The sequence below is a fragment of the Phoenix dactylifera genome, chromosome 14, assembly GCF_051530095.1.
Source record: "Phoenix dactylifera cultivar Ajwa chromosome 14, Ajwa_hap1_PhDact_Kaust_v1.1, whole genome shotgun sequence".
NCBI classification, from domain to species: Eukaryota; Viridiplantae; Streptophyta; class Magnoliopsida; order Arecales; family Arecaceae; genus Phoenix; species Phoenix dactylifera.
In genome coordinates, this window is record NC_143203.1 from 19,441,492 (window position 1) to 19,461,119 (window position 19,628).

Sequence of the window (19,628 nt, forward strand, 5' to 3'; positions counted from 1 at the left end):
CTGGGAGGAGGACGTGGATCCGCTCCGGAAGCTTGGATGCTGGGGATCCGGAAGAGGGGGATGCAGAATCGCTGATCTGGAAGGGAGCTGGAGCCTGGGAACGTGGACTTCCTTCTTTAGCCGCGGGATGACGCTGGAATCACTCGGGATGAGATGCAATGGCTGGGCGGATCGCGGAGAAGTGGATCACAGGCTCGGTGGAGGCTGGGATCATGGGAAGGAGGGAATTGATCACGGACACGAGCTGTGATCGGAGGACGTGGATCCGTGGGGACCATTGCTCCTCCTTCGTTTTCGCACAGGCTGAGACGGGAAAAAAAAACTAATCTGGAAGAGGGTTTATGCGATGCAGGGAGATTGTAAAGTCTTTGGATGCGGGGCTGATTTGGAAGGTGATCTAATGGACGGCACGGATGCTGAGAATTTGCTGTTTGGGCGTGAAGCGCTGCTGTGCTATACTGGGACGTAGCTGGACTCGGTGCGGCTACTTTGTCGGCTGGAAATGGGCGCTTGGATTACTTGCACTCAAACACAAATAAAATATTTAATTAATCAATTTTATTATTATTGATTAGCTAAAGTACTAATTAAAATAGTATGAAGATTGCACTTTTATGCTCTTATCATATATAGCCAGCATTGGTCTATGTAGACAACTTGGACATTCAAGTTCTTGTTCTTTTACGTAATCTTAACTTCATTAATTATGTCAGCTTCTTGTACTCTTATAGTGCTGATTCATTCATTCATTCTTTTTTTTTTCCGAAAAATTCATTCATTTTGTTAAGATGGGAGACCAAATATCATTATCAATAATCAAAAGTTACAAAAAGGAGGTGTAATTAAAGAGGAGGGAGATCATCTATCTATGATTGTTGGCCTTCCAAAGATTTTGGGAATCTTCAACCTCATTGCCTTCCATATAAGAATAATTGACCTGAAACTCTTGGACAGGTTCTTTGGCAGCCTAGATATCGAAGAGAGAAAAAGATTTATTCCAAAAGAGAATGATGAAATTGAGTGGGGGGAGATTTTTATAGGGATCGATTGGTGGAATAAACGGAGCTGAAAATAATCTTTTTGAGGATTTCTTTTGAGGGCGGGGGTTGTTTCTTTCACATGAAAGAAGAATTCACCTTCTTTTGCATGAATACACTGTTGGATCGCACAATTGTCGTTTCAAGATCTGCATAAGTGGATGATTGAAGGATTTCATGATACTTTAAGATATGTGTGGGATGTGATCCAATGGTTGACGTTGCGAATGCCCGAGCATGCAAGATGGTTGGGAATGACAGGCGGGGGTATTTTTAAAATCTTAAGAACTATAATGATGGGCTAAGACCACCCACTTTTTGAAGATTTGTGGGATAAATTTTAGGTAACAAAGTAAGAGAGAGAAGTTGACAAGAAGTTTAGAAAGTAGAGCAAATGTTACATCATCGCCGATGAAATAATATTATAATTTGATTGATTTTTCTTTTTTAAAGAGAGAGAAAGAGAGCCCTACCAGTAATATAATTGTCCATGTCTAAACTTTCGGAAATATTATACAAGAATGGAACCTAGAACTTTCTAGTTACTAGGTAGAGGCCTATAATTTTTTTTTGTTATTCATCGGCTATTTTTAATCTTGAAAAAAGTAACCTTATTTGGGGATTAATGGGATAACTTGTCTCCAACCTTAAGATGATCAGCAACCAAACAGTCTTGATATATGACATAGTAAGTGGTTTCAATAATGTTATTCTGCTATTGTAATGAATATTCTTTGGGGTCGGATTTCACGCACTCCTAGTCCATACACTACATATATCTACAATGCTAAAAAAATTTAGCCCCTTCTCTCTTCTTAACCATTTACGGTCACGTGCATTGCGCATGTCAATGCTAGCGAAAGGTCATAGGTTTTTTCACTTACAATATTTGGGAACCAATAGTTGCATCAATATTAGAGCTGAATCGGATTGAATATTAGTATATCCATATTCATATTTATTTTATTTGATGAATACATATATGAATATTAGTCGGACACAAAAATTCATATTCATATGTCTTAAATAGATACAGATATAAGTTGGATAAAATTTAACTTTATGCTCATAGAATCAAAAAAAAAATTTACTAAGTAAAAGATAAATCAAGTTAACAGCATATTAATATAATAATTTATTTTTTAAAAAAATATTAGTGTTATATAAAACTAAATAAAATTATAAATATAATCATATATTTGGATGCAAATCGGGTTATTGTCTATTCATATCAATATTCATTCTTTTATAGATATGGATATTAGTTAAATGCTAATATTTTTGTTTATATTTAGATAGATTCAAATATAAAAATAAATTTGAATGGATATTATGATCTATTTTCTAAACAGTATCTAGGATTTGGAAATCCAATGGGGAGAGGCTGATAAGAGGTAGCACTCTTGTCCGCATCTTTTTTTTTGCTAGGAAGGGCGATTTATGTTTGACGAGTACGAATACACATAATAAAATTAGAAAATAAAATATCTCGAAGTGCCAAAGGCAGCTTCTTATTCTCAGCCCATATAGTACTATTTGTATAGCTGGCTACATAGGCGGTGATACAATTCGCAGCTTTATTAGCTTCATAAAAGATATATTTGGCTTAAAAAGCCACTATTCCTAATCATGCCCAAAGAAAATGGTTACTTGCAGGCAAAGCCTTCCATGGTTCCTTTTATCATTTGATATCCGGTGCATGTGCGACAAGAGACTACTTTGGAGTTTTGGAACATGGATGACGAGTTGGTCCACTGTATCAGCACGCCAATCTTCACCAAACCAACGGATAAGATATGGTTGGTAGGTGGAAGGTGGAATCCAACCAAAGGCCACTGCCCGTGGATTCTGGCCACTGACCATGTGAGCTGCACCCACCCCGGGCCCCACCACTTGTTGAGTAAGCTTTGTGCTGTTATCGCAGCCTTTTTGACGCTTTGGTCTCCTCCTTGGGTATGAGTGCATGGCCAACTTGCCCCATCACATTGCATGTGCTATAGAAGAAAACCTATTCGCGGACCATCCAATAATCATATGCAGACAAAGCACGTTTATCATAAAGCCAACGAGACAGTAAATTGGATACTTTCTTATATGGCCAACCATTTTAGAAAAATTATGTGGCTAGAAGAGAAGAGTTTACTCGATGTAATTCGAGACTTGTTATTTTTTGATTTTTTTGAATGTATCCGTATTTGATATGTATGATATATTTATTTCAGGAAAAAAAAAAATAAAGAAGAAGAAGAAGTAAGAGTAGCATTTCCTGAATGTCTGAGTCATTAAATCTTAATATTAAGAGACAAGGAACCAGAACTTACTTTCTAAGGAACAACTTAGTCATTTTTAACTAGAAAAAAAAAAAGATACAAAAACCTTGGTTCTCAAAGTCATCCATTTGAACCAAGAGAAGATGCCAACTACAGTGCAAATGCCAAGGAACTCTTTGCCCGGTTTTCCAACTCTTCCACTGATTTAACCTGTGACTACGAGCCAAACTACTCTCTAGAAGGTTTCAACTTTTACATCAATCATTTGAGTAATATATATGCCCCACTTGCCCAAGACCAGCACCTCAGCATGTCGCTGGTTAGTGGATTATATTAATGCTAGTATTATATAATAAATCACTCGGGTTTAGGCTTCCTTATTGGAAGGAAGCTTAGGTAAGTTACCAATGATGGACGAAGCAGTCAAAGGCGGTATGGAATTCTAAACCATGGAATGGAATGGATAGAAAAGGATAGATTAGATAAAAAGTCGTTTAGTTCATAAAAAGAATATTTTTTTTCGAAAGTTGATGCTTGAATATATGATGCCCGAAAAAGTACTTTTTGCAGAGTTGACTATGAAAAAATGATATATTTCAGAATAGCTTATATTTGGTTGAGCATCTACTTTTCTGAAAAGTTGGATAAAATTGATCTGATCGGAGAGAAGAAAAATTTACTTCAACTCGCTTAACTAAAATTTCTCAACAAAAAACTGGAAGAAGATGGAGAAATCTTGGAAGTAGGACTTTAAATCTCCTTTTCTTTCATTGATTCTTAAAAAAAAGAAGTACATAGCTTCTATTTATAATGTGAGGTCCGTCCTAACGCAATTTTGGTTGGATTCTTCTTTCTAATCATAATAGGACTCTTTTTTCTTAAATATACATCTTTAGTAAAAAAAAGTAAAAAATTTTAAGGAGATAGATTTCGACTTCTACATCAACTCTGTCTTATGTCGCTCTGCTAAATTCTTATCAGATACAGAGCTACGCTTGATCAAAGTATTACCCCAAAAGAAAACTTTCAGTCTGACTAGTCCGTTTCAAACTTAAACGATAGAATTTTGGCTTTTATTATGTTTGTTACACTGAACTCAGCTTTGCTCCTTGCTATACCCAAAAAAGAAAAAAAAAGAGATGAATAGCTTACAGACCTAATTAATCGACACTAGAACATAGCACAAATTAAAAGTATATTGTCTACTTTGACTAAAATGACTTTTTTTCATCAGTATATACATATCTCAAGCCGTTGAAGTTTTTAATCTTGTCGTCTTGTGTTTTGTCTGGATCATGACCCTTGGGGGTGAAGGGGGCTATGGACTTAGTTCCACATCAGTTGAGTAGCGGAAAGAATTGTACCTTAAATGGAGGCGCAAAAACTCCTTCTTCCAGGAGGCACCTTTTAAAGGGCAAAACCAATACTTCTTGTGAGGATGCATCCCCTTTTCCTGCTCTAATAATGAGTTAATCCTACGAATCACATCCACAACGATTATAAAATTTTAGGCGAATTGTAGTCTTTAATCCTTCTCCAATAACAATTGGATGTACCAAAAAGTTTCAGATGCCCATGCACACCAAACTGCCCCTTAAATAAGGCTCCATTGATTTCCTTCTCTCTTCCATGGTCTATCAGCATGTGCAATGTGTTGTTAGCTACCTTGGAAGGATCAATAAGAGTCTCATACATCTCATTTTGTAGTTTTTTTTCTTTTTTTTGTTGTTCATTGCGAGATTTGTGCTACTAAACAAGATCTCACAAAATGTCCAAACCAAATAAATAAGCAAAGAACTTGGTTGGAGTGCATAGTCCAAGTAGAACTCAAAAAGAAAATAAATATTTGCCCATGGAGCTTATCCTTTCACAGCCATTTCTCATTACAATAATAGAGATGCTGCATGACAACTAGAGTTGGTATCCAAATGCCAGCCTAGGAACCCAAGGACTTGTGACAATTTGGACTTGGGTTAATTATTATCAATCAACTACAAGGAGTTGGTGGACAACCTAAGGGCGCCCCTGGGATTGCCGCTGTTGTATTCCTCTGCATTTGACCTGTGGCCACTTTCCCTCAAAGCCATCCTATATAAATCTCTCCTCCTCAATTCAATACCTCGCCATTCTCAACTCTCTCTCTCTCTCTCTCCCCCAAGTTTAGACAGCTTCAACACGGCAGTCATCATCCATATCCGGGGTTAGAAGCTATATACATTGCCTTTTATTTTTTCCTTCTAATCTAGACTTACCAAGATCTTATTCCTCTTGAGTTCAATTCTAGGAGCTAGCTCTTATTAGCTTCAAAAAAATATTTTGAAAAATTGCATGCCATTATAAGTCTAACCCCTTTTACCGTAGCTCGCAGTCACAATCAAATAATGTGTCGTTACCGAAACTAAAACTGAATTTCTCAATTAACTATCCGCCGGTATTGTAAATTTTTTGTTATTTTGGACCACTTATTAGGTTAAACCATGGTTATTACATATCATCAATATAACCTTTAAATTGCTACTCTTTTGCTAATGTTTGGAAGGAAAAATAAAAATAAAAATATTTACTTTTAATTAAAAAAATAGTACTTTTGTCGGTAATTAGCGATATTTTTGTCGGGAATAAAAATACCGTCGCTTATAAGCATAGGTAAATACATTAAAAAAGCATCGGTAATAACTGAAATTGAAATTGATGTAGTGATGTTAAGATGGTTTTTTTTTTTTTTTTTTTGATGGGTTTGCCATCCCATTATAAAGGCTAGCAACGCTAAAGTAACACGGCTTGCAGGACAATTACTTCAACAGTGAGATCCAGATACTTTTGAGCTCAGGAGAGGAAGGGGGAAATGGGCTTAGGAGGTGAAAATGGGATCACCGGCCGCCAAGTGGACGCCGGTTCGGAGTCGGAGGATGGCGGGAGCGGCGTCGGATTCAGCGGCCCCCTCAGTGGCCCTCCAGGAACCAGGAAGGCAAGATTTAAAGATGAGCAAACCTACGTAGAGATCACATTAGATGTGAGGGACGACTCCGTCGCAATCCAGGATATACGAGGCCAGGACCAGGAGGCAGCAATGCTTGCAAGGGCCTTGGAGAGGCAGTCGCCGTCGACCGGCATCACGTCGAAGTTGAGGCAGGTGTCGCAGGAGCTGCGGCGGATGGCGTCGTTCTCCAGGAGCAGGCCTGCGAGCATTGATAGGACCAAGTCTGGCGCGGCTCGGGCGCTGAAGGGGCTCCAGTTTGTGACCAAGAACGTGGGAAGCGGCGGCTGGCCGGAGGTCGAGCGGCGGTTCGACAAGCTCGCCGTCGATGGGGTGCTCCTGAGGACAAGGTTTGGGCAGTGCGTAGGTGAGTAGCCACCTTAGCAAGATGACACACTTTGTTTCTATATATTGGTAATTGATCCTAGCTTTCTCATGCTTTTCTCAACCCTGGAGTTTTAGTTATTTTATGTGAATTAATTTGCAATTGAGGTGTTGCTGGAAATTGGACCCGGGGGCAATCTTCGGTCGAGGAGAGGGAGCGGGAGGTGGATGCTCACGGCGGGACGGCGGTCCGTCGGCGGGCGGCGTCCTCCGTCCGGGGCGGTCGGAGAGAAGGAGCGGCTGATTCCCGCGGCTGGGCGACGATCCGACAGTGGGCGGCGTCCTCCGTCTGGGTGCCTGCACACGAACCGGTGGCCGGGTTTTCCGGCGCCGGCCCTCCGACGCTCAAGTCAGGGAGGGGGGCAAATAGTGCGGAGAAGGGAGATAAACAGTGTTTGTAAAGAGTATCAAATTTTCCGACCCCCTCCTGAGAGGCTAAGGCTCCCTTTTATAGGCGGGGGTCGGTTTACCTGCGATGTAACGGGGCGAAGCCGTAGTACTCGGTATGTCGTTCAGGTCGGCGCTTGGTCAGGCGAATCATTGCACTGATGTCGGCGGTGAGGGCGTCGTACAACCCGAACTAGCACGCAACCAGGCGAATTATTGCATCGGTGTCGGAGGTATGGCCGAGACCAAAGTCTTATCATAGTCGACTAGACTCTGCTGGGCTTATTTGCCGTGGAGAGCCGGGAGTCCGTAGACGACAGGAGCCATGTGCATTAATTGTTGAGTGAGCCGGAGATCCATATTTATTGTGGAGTGTGCCGGAGGATTACAGCGGTCATGCGTAATAAATGCTGGAGCAGTGGCAGGATATGGTAGAGTTGTCAGGTCCCTTAGAGGGTTAGGTGGAAATTGGATATTTGGCTAAGGCATGGGCTCGGCCTGCTGTGCTCGGCTCGGCCAACTGTGCTCGGCCTTCTGTGCTCGGCCTTCTGTGCTCAGCCCGTTGTGCTCGGCTCGGCCTGCTGTGCTCGGCTCGGCCTGCTGTGCTCGGCTCGGCCGACTGTGCTCGGCTCGGCCTGCTGTGCTCGGCTCGGCCAACTGTGCTCGGCTCGGCCTGCTGTGCTCGGCTCGGCCTGCGAGCTCGAGAGCGGAAGAGCTCAATCACTTAGGATGAGCTCGAGCTTGCTGATGGATTTGGGTGCTATAATTACATTTGTGGGGTGGTCCATTTTTCCACCAACACTACCCCCCGACTTCCGAGTCCGAGCTGCTTTTTGGCTCGGGCGAAGGAAGTAGTTCAGTCGTCGATCATCCTGTAATACAACCAAATATCTATGGAAATGTTTGTACTAAGTAGGATGTACCTCTCATGTCGTCGAATGTCGTCGAAGTGGCGTCGAATGTCGTCGAATGTCGTCGAATGTCGTCGAATGTCGTCGAATGGCGTCGAATGGCGTCGAATGGCGTCGAATGGCGTCGAATGGCGTCGAATGTCGTCGAATGTCGTCGAATGGCGTCGAATGTCGTCGAATGGCGTCGAATGGCGTCGAATGTCGTCGAATGTCGTCGAATGTCGTCGAATGGCGTCGAATGTCGTCGAATGTCGTCGAATGGCGTCGAATGGCGTCGAATGTCGTCGAATGGCGTCGAATGGCGTCGAATGGCGTCGAAATGTCGTCGAATGTCGTCGAATGGCGTCGAATGGCGTCGAATGGCGTCGAATGGCGTCGAATGGCGTCGAATGGCGTCGAATGTCGTCGAATGTCGTCGAATGGCGTCGAATGGCGTCGAATGGCGTCGAAATGTCGTCGAATGGCGTCGAATGTCGTCGAATGGCGTCGAATGGCGTCGAATGGCGTCGAATGTCGTCGAATGTCGTCGAATGGCGTCGAATGTCGTCGAAATGTCGTCGAATGGCGTCGAATGTCGTCGAATGGCGTCGAATGTCGTCGAATGTCGTCGAATTGTGGCGGGGATTCACCAGGTTTAGTATAATAATGTGCTGGTGTCGTGAGCACTCTTTCGCCAAGGCGATTGAAAATGCTCCTCTGCTCGGTGTCCGTTCTTTGAGGATATCGGCAGAGGGAAATCCAAGAGCAGAATAGATAATGTAAAAACATTAAATAGATGGGTACCTTGTACCGTGTGCGTCCTTGCGCCGAGGCGACTGAAGACGCTTCTCTGCTCGGACTCCGTTCTTTGGGGACGTCGGGAGAGAAATCCGGCGATGGAGAACGAGCCGAGCTCGTCTGGTCACTTAAGACCACACCCCGACGTTTCGGGCTATCCCGATGAATCGGGGCATCCCGTTGTGGCGGGCCACCCCGAGCTGACCCGGACCATGAGAAGGTTTTAACTTCATAGTATTTTCTTGGGATGAAATCTGTTGCTAATCTAGCTAGAGGAGTGCTCATTCTTTGGAGGGCATTACAAAATAAGGTGTCAGCCGAGCTTCCATTATGTGCTAAAATACTTTTTAAAGCCTTGCAATGATGAAAGAAATAGCTACGACGTCGTCATAAAGAGGGCTCAACACCCTTTTGGTCTTCATCAGAAAAAGAAACAACTTTTCGCAGTGCACGGATGCTTTGAGGAAGCTCTTCCTTCCAAGCTCGATGCTTCAGGTGTCCCTACTCGCCCACCTTCTGATGATATTGATGATGCCCGCGAGGGGTCAGTTGTTCCGCTTATCACGCGGGACTGGATTTTGTTCCTCAGGCTCTCTTCTGTAGGCATGATCACGGACAAAACAACTCAACCGACCTTGGCGGACAAGTGCCTCGATCTCATCGCGGAGCTCGTAGCAATCCTCCGTATCATGGCCGCGATCTCGGTGGAAGTGGCAGTACTTTTTCGAGTGCTTCCGCGACTCTGTCGGTCGCATCCTCAATGGAGGTCGGAGATAATCCTGACCCTCAATCTCCATGAGGATCTCTGCTCGGGTGGATGTGAGGGGAGTGTATGTCTGAAACTTTTGGAAGGGAGACCTCGAGTGAGTTAGGCTCTTACACCAAGGAGGCTCTTTCTCCTGCCAAGGGGATCTGTTGTTGGGTTGAGAGCGCTCCTCGTGGCGTCTCTTCTTGGGGTTCTGCTCGGTCCCGCCCCGCCTAACTGCCACGGCCTCTTCCGCCTTGGCGTACTTCCATGCCCGAGCGAACATTTCGGTGAGGTCCGCAGGGAAATTCTTCTCAATCGAGAAGAGGAATCGGTAGGAGCGAACCCCAGTTTTCAGAGCTGACATGGCGATCGACTGGTCTAGCTCGCGAACCTCCCATGTGGCGGCGGTGAAGCGGTCCAGGTACTCTTTGAGGGACTCCCCCTCTTCCTGTTTGATGTCGAGGAGGGAGTCTGACGTCCGTCGCTGGCGCCGGCTGGCAGCAAAATTGGTGGCGAACTGCCTGCCGAGCTGCTCAAAAGAGGATACCGAGTTCGGCTTCAGTCCAGAAAACCAAAGCCGAGCGGTCCCTCGGAGGGTTGCTGGAAAGGCCTTGCAAAGTATGGCCTCCGAGGACCCTTGTAGGGCCATGAGGGCCCGATAGCTCTCCAGGTGGTCGAGGGGGTCGGTGATTCCGCTGTAGGGCTCCACCTGAGGCATTTTAAACCTCGCGGGAACCGGCTCGTCCTCGATCTGGCAGGAAAAGGGGGACTTGGTGGTGAACTCAAAGTCTCCCTCCTGCCTTGCCTTTTTGCTGTGGAGCGCCGCAATCTGGCGCTCTAGATGCTCAACTTTCCGGTCGAGCTCCCCTGCCCGCGGGATTGTTGCCGCGGTTTGCACCGGCTCACGGCGGTCTGGGGCTGACTCAGCCTCAGAAGGCTGGAGTCTTCTGTTGAAATCCTCCCCCGGTAGCTCTCTCCGGGGGGAGGTCCGCTCTTCATTATTGGCTCTGGAGGAGCCATGTGAATTCTGGCCGGGGAGAACCGGGCCGTTGGGAAGAGATTCCGGCAGGACCTGGGCCTGCGGGGGGAGCGTGGGTAAAGCCTCCTCGCGTCGCAGGCCTTGAATGGCGGCGGCCAGGGCCTGGACTTGCTGTACCAGGGCATTGAACTGTTCCAGCTGGATCTGAGGACCTGGGTCAGCCGGAGTTGGGGAATTCTGGACGGAGTGTCCAGGGCTTTGCGGGGGACGCCGGGAGACGTTAGAGGCTCCCTTACTTCTCAACTTCATGACTGCTACTCGGGCCCTTCCTCTAGCGCCAACTGTTGCTGGAAATTGGACCCGGGGGCAATCTTCGGTCGAGGAGAGGGAGCGGGAGGTGGATGCTCACGGCGGGACGGCGGTCCGTCGGCGGGCGGCGTCCTCCGTCCGGGGCGGTCGGAGAGAAGGAGCGGCTGATTCCCGCGGCTGGGCGACGATCCGACAGTGGGCGGCGTCCTCCGTCTGGGTGCCTGCACACGAACCGGTGGCCGGGTTTTCCGGCGCCGGCCCTCCGACGCTCAAGTCAGGGAGGGGGGCAAATAGTGCGGAGAAGGGAGATAAACAGTGTTTGTAAAGAGTATCAAATTTTCCGACCCCCTCCTGAGAGGCTAAGGCTCCCTTTTATAGGCGGGGGTCGGTTTACCTGCGATGTAACGGGGCGAAGCCGTAGTACTCGGTATGTCGTTCAGGTCGGCGCTTGGTCAGGCGAATCATTGCACTGATGTCGGCGGTGAGGGCGTCGTACAACCCGAACTAGCACGCAACCAGGCGAATTATTGCATCGGTGTCGGAGGTATGGCCGAGACCAAAGTCTTATCATAGTCGACTAGACTCTGCTGGGCTTATTTGCCGTGGAGAGCCGGGAGTCCGTAGACGACAGGAGCCATGTGCATTAATTGTTGAGTGAGCCGGAGATCCATATTTATTGTGGAGTGTGCCGGAGGATTACAGCGGTCATGCGTAATAAATGCTGGAGCAGTGGCAGGATATGGTAGAGTTGTCAGGTCCCTTAGAGGGTTAGGTGGAAATTGGATATTTGGCTAAGGCATGGGCTCGGCCTGCTGTGCTCGGCTCGGCCAACTGTGCTCGGCCTTCTGTGCTCGGCCTTCTATGCTCGGCCTTCTATGCTCGGCCTGCTGTGCTCGGCTCGGCCTGCTGTGCTCGGCTCGGCCTGCTGTGCTCGGCTCGGCCTGCGAGCTCGAGAGCGGAAGAGCTCAATCACTTAGGATGAGCTCGAGCTTGCTGATGGATTTGGGTGCTATAATTACATTTGTGGGGTGGTCCATTTTTCCACCAACATGAGGTAATGCATTAGTCCTTCTATTAGCCTATTTGACAGGTCACCCTTCAAGTCCTCCTGTCTTTTTAAGAACATTAAAATTTCACATTTAGTCTGCTTCACCCAAAAAGACTAGCTAGAAGGTATTATTTGAATTTATTAATCCTGTAAGTACCAAGATCTACCCAGCGAATAACCGATATGGAACTAAACACGCGCACATACAGTCCTTACATAGTCTTTCTAGTCCTTGCCTCTTGTGCTCTTTTTAGTCAGTAGGATTACTTGGCAATGAAACAATGTGTAATCCATCCTAGTATTGGCCTTTTTAAAGTATTTGTGTTTATCAACAAACGGTAAAAACTATATGTTCAGAGGCAAGAATTCGATTAATTATCTAACAACTTTCACACTGTGAAGATAAAAATGAAGCCTCTATCAGATTGTAGATTAAAAGGAATGCTTCCTCTCAATTTGGGCTGCAGGGCTTTTGTGTCTGCATGTGTGTGTATGTGTGTGTATTTGGGTGAGAGCAATAGAGGATCAGGAGAGGTCTAAAGCTAAGGTTATAATAAGTTGTTTGTGAATGCAGGAATGGTTGGATCAGAGGAGTTTGCTCTTGAGGTATATGATGCATTGGCACGACGGAGGGGGATCATGGCGGCAATGCTGACCAAGGAAGAGCTCCAAGAATTCTGGGAGCAGCTCTCTGATGAAAGCTTCGACGCTCGCCTTCAAACATTCTTTGACATGTATGTGTAAATTGATGGACACCCTCCCTACTTCACCAATGACTTAAAAACACAAGCTTTGATCCATTGGTTGGCAGCTCTTTCCTCAACATTTCTTTCAAACTTCTGTTGGCCAAATTTATGCAGGGTGGACAAGGATGCAGATGGCAGGATAACAGAAGTAGAGGTCAAAGAGGTGTGTGACAATATTCTCTTTTTGCTTTTTAGTTTGATGCTCTCAAAATCCAACCTATGCTCCATCTAATAAGAGCTACTAACTAAATGATGATTGTTAATGCACCTGAACAATTCAATTCTTTCTAACATGCAAAAAAATAAAATAATTTGTGCTCAGATCATCAGCCTGAGTGCATCGGCGAACAAGTTGTCGAAGATCCAAGAACGCGCCGATGAGTACACAGCCCTAATCATGGAAGAGCTAGATCCTAACCATTTGGGCTATGTTGAGGTCTATCCAGTCCCAATCATGACTCTTCTCAACCATCTGTTTTAACTTGGGCTAATAGTTCCTATGTGAACAATTGCATGCAGCTCTTCAACCTGGAGATGCTACTGCTTCATCCAGCTAACCATTCCACCAAGTTGACACCCTACAGCTCCAACCTCAGCCAGCTCCTTAGCCAGAAGCTAGTAGCCACCAAGGACTACAACCCCCTTCGCCGCTGCTGCCGGGGATTCTCATACTTCATGGAGGACAATTGGAAGCGAGTCTGGGTGATCGCCCTCTGGCTCGCCATCTGTGCCGGCCTCTTCACCTGGAAATTCATCCAATACCGCCAGCGTGCTGTCTATCATGTCATGGGCTACTGCGTCACCACCGCCAAGGGCGCCGCCGAGACCCTCAAATTCAACATGGCCATCATCCTCCTCCCTGTCTGTCGGAACACCGTAACTTGGCTCAGATCCAGGACCAAGCTAGGGTTGATTGTTCCATTCAATGACAACCTCAATTTTCACAAGGTACACTTGTCGCATGAAATTGGCCCTGTCATGAAGAGTTCGTTATGGCATCAAAGCTTATCAATTCGATATCGCATGATAAAAATTTGCTCAGTCCTTTCATAAAGCCTTCTTAACTTAGAATTATGAACATAATCATCATCATCATCATCATCTTGTGGCTATCAGGTAATCGCTGCAGGCATCGCTATTGGTATAGGGCTCCACGCAGGAGCTCACTTGACTTGCGACTTTCCTCGGCTCCTACATGCAACCGATGCAGAGTACGAGCCGATGAAGATCTTCTTCGGCGATCGGCGCCCGCCGAATTACTGGTGGTTCGTCAAGGGGATAGAAGGATGGACTGGGGTGGTCATGGTGGTGCTCATGGCGGTGGCCTATGTGTTGGCCCTGCCTTGGTTCCGCCGGAACAGGCTAAAGCCTACTAACCCACTCCGCAGGCTCACCGGCTTCAATGCGTTCTGGTATTCCCACCACCTCTTCGTTATCGTGTTCGCGCTCTTCGTCGTCCATGGCCAATGCCTCTACCTTACCAAGCAGTGGTATAAGAAAACGGTATGTTAATGGGCCTCACTTTAGAAATTTAATTTGTAGATGCTTGTCAAATTATTAAATTTTAGTTTAATTATATTGTAATGTTTATGTGATGCGGTATGTTATTATTCAGACATGGATGTACCTCGTTATCCCTGTGATGTTGTATCTATGTGAACGCCTCCTGCGTGCCTTGAGGTCTGGCTACAGGACCGTTAGGGTTCAAAAGGTATGATATATCCAACATTTTGATCCAAAGTATCATCCATTATTTCCTCATTAGGTCCCATAGAATCATTGTTTCTAGTAAGGATCAATATATAATTTTTTATAATTAGGGCTGAAATTGGATCGGATACGAATTGAATACTAGCATATCTATATCTATATTTATTTTGTTTAACGGATATAGATATGGATACTAATATTGGTCGGATATAAAAATTAATATCTATATTTATTTTAAATGAATACGGATACAAATCGGATAATTAGACTTTATTACCACAGAATCAAAAATATTACTAAGTGAATGATAAATCAAGTTAATAGCATGTTAATATGATCATTTAGTTTTTTTAAAAGTTCATGAGTGCTATATAAAATTAAATATGGTTACAAATGAAAACGGATATTTGGATACGGATTGAATAGTTGTCTATCCATATCCATATACATTTTACTTTGATGGATATAGATACGGGTACGAATATTAATAATCAGATGTTCAAATTTCTATCTATATCTGAATAGATTCAGATACGAAAATAGACCCGAATGAATATTATCCGATCCGCTTTCGCTCTTATTTACAATGGATACCATAATAGTTATGGGGCTACGTCATTACCTGCATAACAGCTCATAATACTGTTCATCGCATGTATGTATGCATATATTCACATTGTTACATTAGCATTTTGTAGTTTAGCCTATCATTTTTGTACAAAATTTAGTATTATTTTTAAGCTTATATCTACTATATAGAAAATAAAAATAGTGGATGGTTTTGACAAATTTTTCAGGGGATGACTACTTTGATTATGTAATGAGAGTTCTAAATTGTCTATTTGGACTCCTGCAACTTGCTTTAACTGCAAAAGATTATTATTAGTCTTTCCCATAAGCAACAGTATGATAAAAGACAAATTATCATTTGCTAATTGTCATCATAATAGATTGTTGGTTTTTAATAATTTATATGGTTGTTATTTAATTTCAGTGATGGTTTTAGAATGAATCATGTTAGCAATATTCTTGTTAATTATCTTGTGATTTCTTGCCCTTTGATGTAGGTTGCAGTCTACCCAGGAAATGTGCTGGCCCTTCAAATGTCCAAGCCCCATGGTTTCAAATACAGAAGCGGGCAATACATCTTTGTAAACTGTGCTGCAGTCTCCCCATTCCAGTGGTAACCTTTAGTCTTCAATTCCTGCCTCTATTTCGACTAGAATGGTTCGATCAAAGATCGGATGGCTGAAATTTTCTTCTTTCTCTGCCTTTCCCTCAGGCACCCCTTCTCCATCACTTCAGCTCCTGGAGATGATTACCTCAGCATGCACATCCGCACCAAAGGTGACTGGACCTCAAGGCTCAGGAATATATTCTCGGAGGTATGCCAACTCAAGTTAGGGGTCATAATTTTTAACCAATTAACCTACTTAACTTGATTCAACCTATTTAGGTCAGGTTAGGTTATCTGTTTAATAATATGGTTGAATTCCCATGTGTGAATTTTTGACATGTTTAATAAAAAGATCAGATTTGGATTTACAGATTTTTGATCTATTCTATATCTGATTCGATCCGTATCTAGTCCGACCTGATCCGATAATAATGCCACTTCTTTTTATCTAACACTGTCCTCGAAATATAACAGGTTTGCCGGCCTCCTAAGACTGGCCAGAGTGGACTCCTTAGAGCTGATCTCATGGCAGAGGAAAGCAATCCCAAGTACAAATATCTTCTTGAAATTTTCATGCCTTGTAGCCTTAACATGCTTTTGATCTTTGGCTAATCAAGAATTTTCGATGCAAATCAAATTAGGTTTCCGAAGCTTCGGATCGACGGCCCTTATGGTGCTCCTGCGCAAGACTACCGAAACTACGATGTCCTCCTCCTCATTGGGCTCGGCATTGGAGCAACTCCATTGATAAGCATCCTTAAAGATGTGCTGAATAATATCAAGCAAAATGGAGTAGTGGCAGGAGATCTGGAAGGTGGCAACAAACCTAAGAAGGCATTCATGACACAACGGGCCTACTTCTATTGGGTCACTCGGGAGGAAGGTTCCTTCGAGTGGTTCAGAGGGGTGATGAACGAGGTGGCGGAGAAGGACAAAGATGGTGTGATCGAGCTCCATAACCATTGCACGAGTGTGTATGAGGAGGGCGACGCCCGCTCGGCCCTCATTGTGATGCTCCAAGCACTCCACCATGCAAAGAATGGGGTTGACATCGTATCCGGGACCCGTGTCAAGACCCACTTTGCCCGGCCAAATTGGCGCAATGTTTTCAAGCATGTTGCAATTAACCACCAAAAACAACGAGTTGGTGAGTCTATGTTGGATATTCTTAAAATCTATAATTATTATTCTATTCTTTCATGTTGAATTTAATTTTAAGGTTCGGATATTAAAAAGCTAATTCAGGATCCTCTGTGGTGCCACTTTTACGACACGGAGCTTGTACCATCATAGATGACCACTAAGTCATTCATCTTGAAGATGGGCTGCTCTCCTGTAAATCGCACTAATGGTACCTCATCATATTTCAAGAATGAATGAGAGCAGCCTATCTCCGAAATGGACGACGTGGTGGTTATCCGCAGTAATACAGGATTATACGATGCAAAAGTTGCAATGCAGAGAATCCAAACTCCGAAAAAATAGTTGTGAAATGATAAAGGAGATGACATGTAAGTATGGAACTTGCACTCAAAGAACAAAGATCTCCCAAAGTGGAAGATTTTATAGTGTTTGCTACTCATGGTTTTGGATTGAGTCCATTTTGGTTTCTTAGGCAGGTAAACAGGGATGGCTCGACTAACAAAGCAAATTATATATAAGACATAGTGACAAATTCTTCCGTGTATGGTCAGGGTCATTCATGTTTGGCCCTTTTTCATTATCTTTGTTTCTTATTATACTAAACTTGAAACTATTCTGTTCATTTTGTAAGAACATTGGCCTGACATCGACTGTACTTGGTTTCAGGAGTTTTTTACTGCGGCCAACAAACCTTGGTACCAGAATTAAGACGGTTAGCACAGGATTTCTCACACAAGACGAACACAAAGTTTGATTTCCACAAGGAGAATTTTTGATATTTTATTAATACAAATCATATTCTTTTGTTTTAGAAATATGTTGCCATCTGTATAAAATAGTACATGTGGATGTAAGTTTCTTCTAAGCCGTACTTAGTTTTATGGCTAATGTTACAAAGCATTCTATCTAGCATTTGTAATCCGTCATGGTAAACTGCATTAAGTTTTCTTGATTTTACCTTCATTTTCATAAAAGTCTGGTGGAGCTCCTCTCTTCTTCTGGATTTTTAGATGGAACCTTTGATACTGCATGAAAAAGCATCCGGTTTTTAAATAACTTCAAGGGAGCATTTGGTTTGCCACCCAAATTCAAATCAGAATTAAAATGGATCGGAATGAAAATCGAAATATAACCATATCCCCAATGTATTATAGTTCATAACCAGAATCAAAATAGAGATAGAATTTGAATATCAGAAAAAGGTAAAGATTGAGTTTTGGAAAATTGAGGCATTCACATTCTCTCCTAAAATTGGATGGAAAATGAAACTCTCCAACCAAACATAGCTGGAATAGTTGAAACGAGAATAACTCGTTTTCATTTCCGTTCCTCGAGCTCCCTCAATCAATCATGTTGCCCAGAGATGGTCACCCAAGAGGGGGGTGAATTGGGTGTTTTAAAAGCTTTTGACTAATTAAAAATAAAACACACGAATATATGCACTAAAGTAAAGAAGGAGGAATGAGAAAGGTCAATCGCAAACACATGGTTTTATAGTGGTTCGGAGCTTCCACTGCTCCTACATCCACTCCCCAAATTACCTTTGGGAATTTCCACTATAATCCAAGATTACAGTACGGTAGTTTTGCGAGTTCACTACCCAACTCGTTGTTTTACACCGGGCTCACAACAAACCCTAAAACCCCCAATTTCACTTAGGCTTGGGACGCCTTTTCCTTGTTCCAAGTCCCTTGACTGGAACAAGCACCATAATGAAAGAGTTTACAAAGGAAAAGTAAAGCTCTAAAAAGCAAATATGACAATTATGAACAATAGAACCCGGAAGAATCCTTTTGCCGTTGGAAGCGTGAGAAATGTTGATTCTTCCGATGTGGACCGCGTAGGGTTGAGTGTGAGCTTTGAATCCCGAGCGTACGAGAGAGGTTGAGCTTGAAATCACTTGGAAAGCTTGAAAACACTTGATTTCTTCACTTGAATGCACTCACTCCCTTGAACTTTTCTTTCTTACTTCTCTCTTGAATGATCTAGCTTTGGGTTGGTGAAGAGTTGTTGAGAAGCACTTAAGAGGTCCCTTTTATAGCCCAAAAAAAAAAAATATAGCCGTTAGAGACAAAGTAAAAAGGATTTGAAATTCAAACCAAACCTGAAAAGCTGTCAGTCGCGTCCCAGGCGCTCCGGGGACGTCTCCGCTTCAACGAGAGACGTCTCGGCTACAAGATTTTACTTTTTACGTTGTCTGGGGTCGACTCGGTACTTTAAGGGGACGTCTCGGCTTGTTTGTACTTTTTGAATGGGGACGACTCCGCTTCTTTATCTCTGAAAAACATGTCCTCTGGAATTCCCTGAGAGAGTCGACTCCGCTCCTTCAGGGGACGTCTCGGCTTGTTTGCACTTTATGCATGGGGACGACTCCGCTGTCTCAGGGTCGACTCCGCTTCCTTATCACCGAAAAAACCATTCTCTGGAAAACCCTGAGAGAGCCGTCTCCGCTATCTTGGGGACGACTCGGGAAGTCTCCTTTTTACTTGCGGGGACGACTCCGCGTACAGTGGGGACGTCTCGCGCATATCTCTTGAAAATTGCCTTTCTGCCGCCACTGAGAGAGTCGACTCCGCTAGCGCGGGGACGACTCGGCAGGTGCCGGGGACGTCTCCAAGTGTCCCAGTTCTTCCTGTTTGTGCCAGAGACGTCTCTGAAACTATCCGGAGACGTCTCGGCTGTCTCTGATCTGTTTTCTTTAACTCAAAATATTCTTCAATAAATTCATAAAAATTATGGGAACTTGCCTAGACATTTCTTAACAATATTCTCAATTAATCACATGAATTCCTCAATTAAATTGTTAAGATAAATGGAATTATACTCTAGTGTTTTGTATTCATCAAAATCCATTAGGGGGTCAACAATCTCCCCCTTTTTGATGATGACAAAACACTGAGTATATGCAAAAATTTGAAGTTTAAACATATACACAGTATTTGATCAGATGTACAAGTATAATGTTTTGATTAGAGCTAGATACAGTGTGCATAATTGCATGGGATTGAACTTTATAGCTCTTAAG

At 43.9% G+C, this 19,628-nt stretch overlaps 1 protein-coding gene across 1 annotated transcript; it reads left to right on the forward strand.

Moving 5' to 3' along the window:
• Window positions 1–5,367: 5,367 nt before the first annotated feature.
• LOC103715104 (respiratory burst oxidase homolog protein B-like) lies at window positions 5,368–17,577 on the forward strand. Its single transcript, XM_008802631.5, has 13 exons — window positions 5,368–5,507; window positions 6,095–6,651; window positions 12,402–12,561; window positions 12,688–12,736; window positions 12,896–13,009; window positions 13,093–13,521; window positions 13,690–14,076; window positions 14,189–14,284; window positions 15,351–15,466; window positions 15,566–15,668; window positions 15,935–16,008; window positions 16,102–16,607; window positions 17,270–17,577. Exons 2-13 carry the CDS (start codon window positions 6,153–6,155, stop codon window positions 17,377–17,379), a joined length of 2,643 nt encoding a protein of 880 aa, XP_008800853.4. The 5' UTR covers window positions 5,368–5,507; window positions 6,095–6,152; the 3' UTR covers window positions 17,380–17,577.
• Window positions 17,578–19,628: the final 2,051 nt, after the last annotated feature.

Coding starts and splice junctions, on each gene's coding strand:
- LOC103715104 (XM_008802631.5), top strand. CDS start 6,153: ATGGGCTTAGGAGGTGAAAATGGGATCACCGGCCGCCAAGTGGACGCC. Junction 12,737..12,895: donor CAGAAGTAGAGGTCAAAGAG/GTGTGTGACAAT, acceptor ATTTGTGCTCAG/ATCATCAGCCTGAGTGCATC. Junction 14,285..15,350: donor GGACCGTTAGGGTTCAAAAG/GTATGATATATC, acceptor CCTTTGATGTAG/GTTGCAGTCTACCCAGGAAA.